The sequence below is a fragment of the Myotis brandtii genome, unplaced genomic scaffold (assembly GCF_000412655.1).
Source record: "Myotis brandtii unplaced genomic scaffold, ASM41265v1 scaffold2736, whole genome shotgun sequence".
Taxonomy (NCBI): Eukaryota; Metazoa; Chordata; class Mammalia; order Chiroptera; family Vespertilionidae; genus Myotis; species Myotis brandtii.
This window is the reverse complement of record NW_005360409.1, coordinates 22,683-25,252: the sequence shown is the minus strand read 5'-3', so window position 1 is coordinate 25,252 and position 2,570 is coordinate 22,683. Positions and strand designations below refer to the sequence as shown.

The 2,570-nt window shown below is 46.7% G+C and overlaps 1 protein-coding gene across 1 annotated transcript in view; it reads right to left on the bottom strand.

Annotated features, from left to right (window-relative positions):
• Positions 1–2,570, bottom strand: part of LOC102251317 (zinc finger protein 420-like) — an 11,470-nt gene that overhangs the window by 6,325 nt on the left and 2,575 nt on the right. Inside the window, exon 2 of the mRNA XM_014541488.1 lies at positions 2,176–2,244. Within this exon, the coding sequence (XP_014396974.1) occupies positions 2,176–2,244 (69 nt within the window). The remainder of the gene's footprint in view (positions 1–2,175; positions 2,245–2,570) is intronic.

Here is a 2,570-nt window from a genome sequence, read left to right as displayed (position 1 = left end):
GCATTTGAGCAGATAAAAGATACCTGAGCTCTGGACCTCCCGTATATGCCTCACTGACTTTTATCAACAGATTGGGTGTCGAAACCACAGGTTAAAGAGAGATGCTGGTGATAAATATAGTGTGAGTGATTTGATACTGGTTTTGTCAGGCAACACCCTCAGATTGTTTCTCAAAGACACCAAATACATGGCATCACACTACACCCTCTTAACCCCAATCACAAGGTGCTGAGACCATAACTTTGCACTACCTGTTGCACAGAGTTCTTTGAAACAACACTTTTCTCACACAGCTTCATTCCCAGAAGCACAACTGCAAAGGTAAGGCAAATTTGCTGTGGCGAAGTCACATTGTTTCCTAATCACCTTTCCCCCCCAAATTATAGTTCACCATCTTCATAATCTCTTACCCCTTACCCATGCCAGTGGAGATTTTGAAGACTGGGTTGTATTAACCAGGGTGTCATCCCCAACAACAAAAGGCAGGTGGTTAATGAAATGGCACCTAAGCTCTGTACCTCGAGTGGGGCTCCAAAACATCCCACTTTACAGGCAATTACCCTAAAATTCATCTTATTGGATCATCCAGACAACACCAGAAATGGACTCTCCCCTCATTCACTCTTATGTCAGTACCAGGGTCCTGTGGTCATCAATTCACATTCCCTTTTCAAGTGCACATCACTCTTTACCAAACTGGCTCACACCTGCATTCCCTTACCCCCATCCCCATAGTCCTCTCCTTGGCCTCTGAGTTATTACTCAGCATTTGTTGACCAGAGAATGCTTGCCAACATGTCTCACTGAACCTCCACTCAAGTCCCAGCCCCGATGGCCCTCTGCATCATGCTCAGTGAGTTTCACAGATGACCACTCAAACCTCTAAGCCAATGGTTCTCAACCTTCTGGCCCTTTAAATATAGTTCCTCAGGTTGTGACCCAGCCATAAAATTATTTTTGTTGCTACTTCATAACTGTAATGTTGCTACTGTTATGAATCGTAATGTAAATATCTGATATGCAGGATGGAGTTAGACGACCCCTGTGAAAGGGTTGTTTGACCGACAAAGGGGTCACAACCCACAGGTTGAGAACTGCTGCTCTAAGCTAATCCACAATACTGACTGCAACTTCCCACAGCCAGGCCACACCAAAGGTCACAATTAATCCTGGTGAGTGTTTAAAGAAGTTAATATGTATCAGCTCTAACTCATCATGTTTGAATAATTCTTTAGCCTCCAGGTAATCTCAGGTCCACTCATCTTTTAAAGGCCTTGACCACTGCAAAATGATTACCTATCCCCAAACTCTACGTGACAACTTCTCTCCCTCTGCTGTGTTGTGACACCCACCTCCCACAAACAGTGGCACCAGCAGGAAAGCCAGTTCTCAGGCTCACACTGTCCCTGCTGAGCTACTACTACCATTACCAACCTGACCATGATTTACTGTATTAAAGTAATCTACAGCCCTGGCTTATGTGTGTCCGTTGATTGAGTAGAGACCCATGCACTGGTGAGGTCACATGCCTGGGTTGTATATATTTAATAAAGATACCTACTGGTTCCTGAATCAGCTCACTCCGCACAAAAAGCCTTTTCACATGCTGGAACCTATGCCCTGGAGAAGCGGCCACCAACCTTTTGGACCTCACAGAGCACCAATGGTGCATATACCACCAGTTGGGGACCACTGCTCTAAAAGTTTCCATAAACCAGCCGTCAGCAAAGCTTCCCGACCTCATAGACCACCAGTGGTCCAAGGAAAAATCATTGGCGACCACTGCCCTGGACGACCTCCAACTCATTACACTGGTTTCCAGGAAGAAGGTTCACTTCACGAAGTCCTAGTTGTGGCCTTAGGAGTCGGGCTTAGTGGTCTGTTATACCCAGGTCCATGGGCTATAAGAGCAGATGACAGTCCCAGGACACTACTCTCGCAGAAGCCACAAGAGTGTGAAGCCCTGAAATAATCTTCACGAATCAGTATACCTAATTCATTCTGCATCTGCAGGAATTCTTGGAAAGAAAATCGTCTGTTGAGAGCCTGGCAATCACCCCCAGGAACTATGGGCCCAGGATGCTCAGTACCCTTGCCCAGCCCAGAGGCCAGGTGCCCTCAAGATGCCTCTATTATCTCTCAGCTCAGTCCTCAGTGCACACTCTTACCAGTTACCTTATCATTTACAGGACTTCCCCTTCCTGTCCACAGCTGCTGTCCTCTGTCTTCTAGTCTGTTCTTCCTCTGAGCAATTTTAGGAAAAGTTAGAACCCTACCTCAGATAATGTCCCTCCTTTTTTCAAACCCTCTATGGCCCCAGCATTCTGAGAATGAAAGTAAAACTTGTGCAAAACCACACCTCATCTCTTTGTTTGTTCCCTTTACACTGAAAACAGGCCTGGGTTTTCCTAATCTTCCCAGCTCAGCCCCATCACCGGCTCAGCCCCATCACCTTGTCCTTAGAAGTTGGCACTGTAGCCTCTGGCCTTCTTTCCCCCATCACACCCCGTGTCACCCAGGAGAGACTCACTGTTCTGGATGTGGCTTCCTGGGCTGCAGTAACTGAGAGG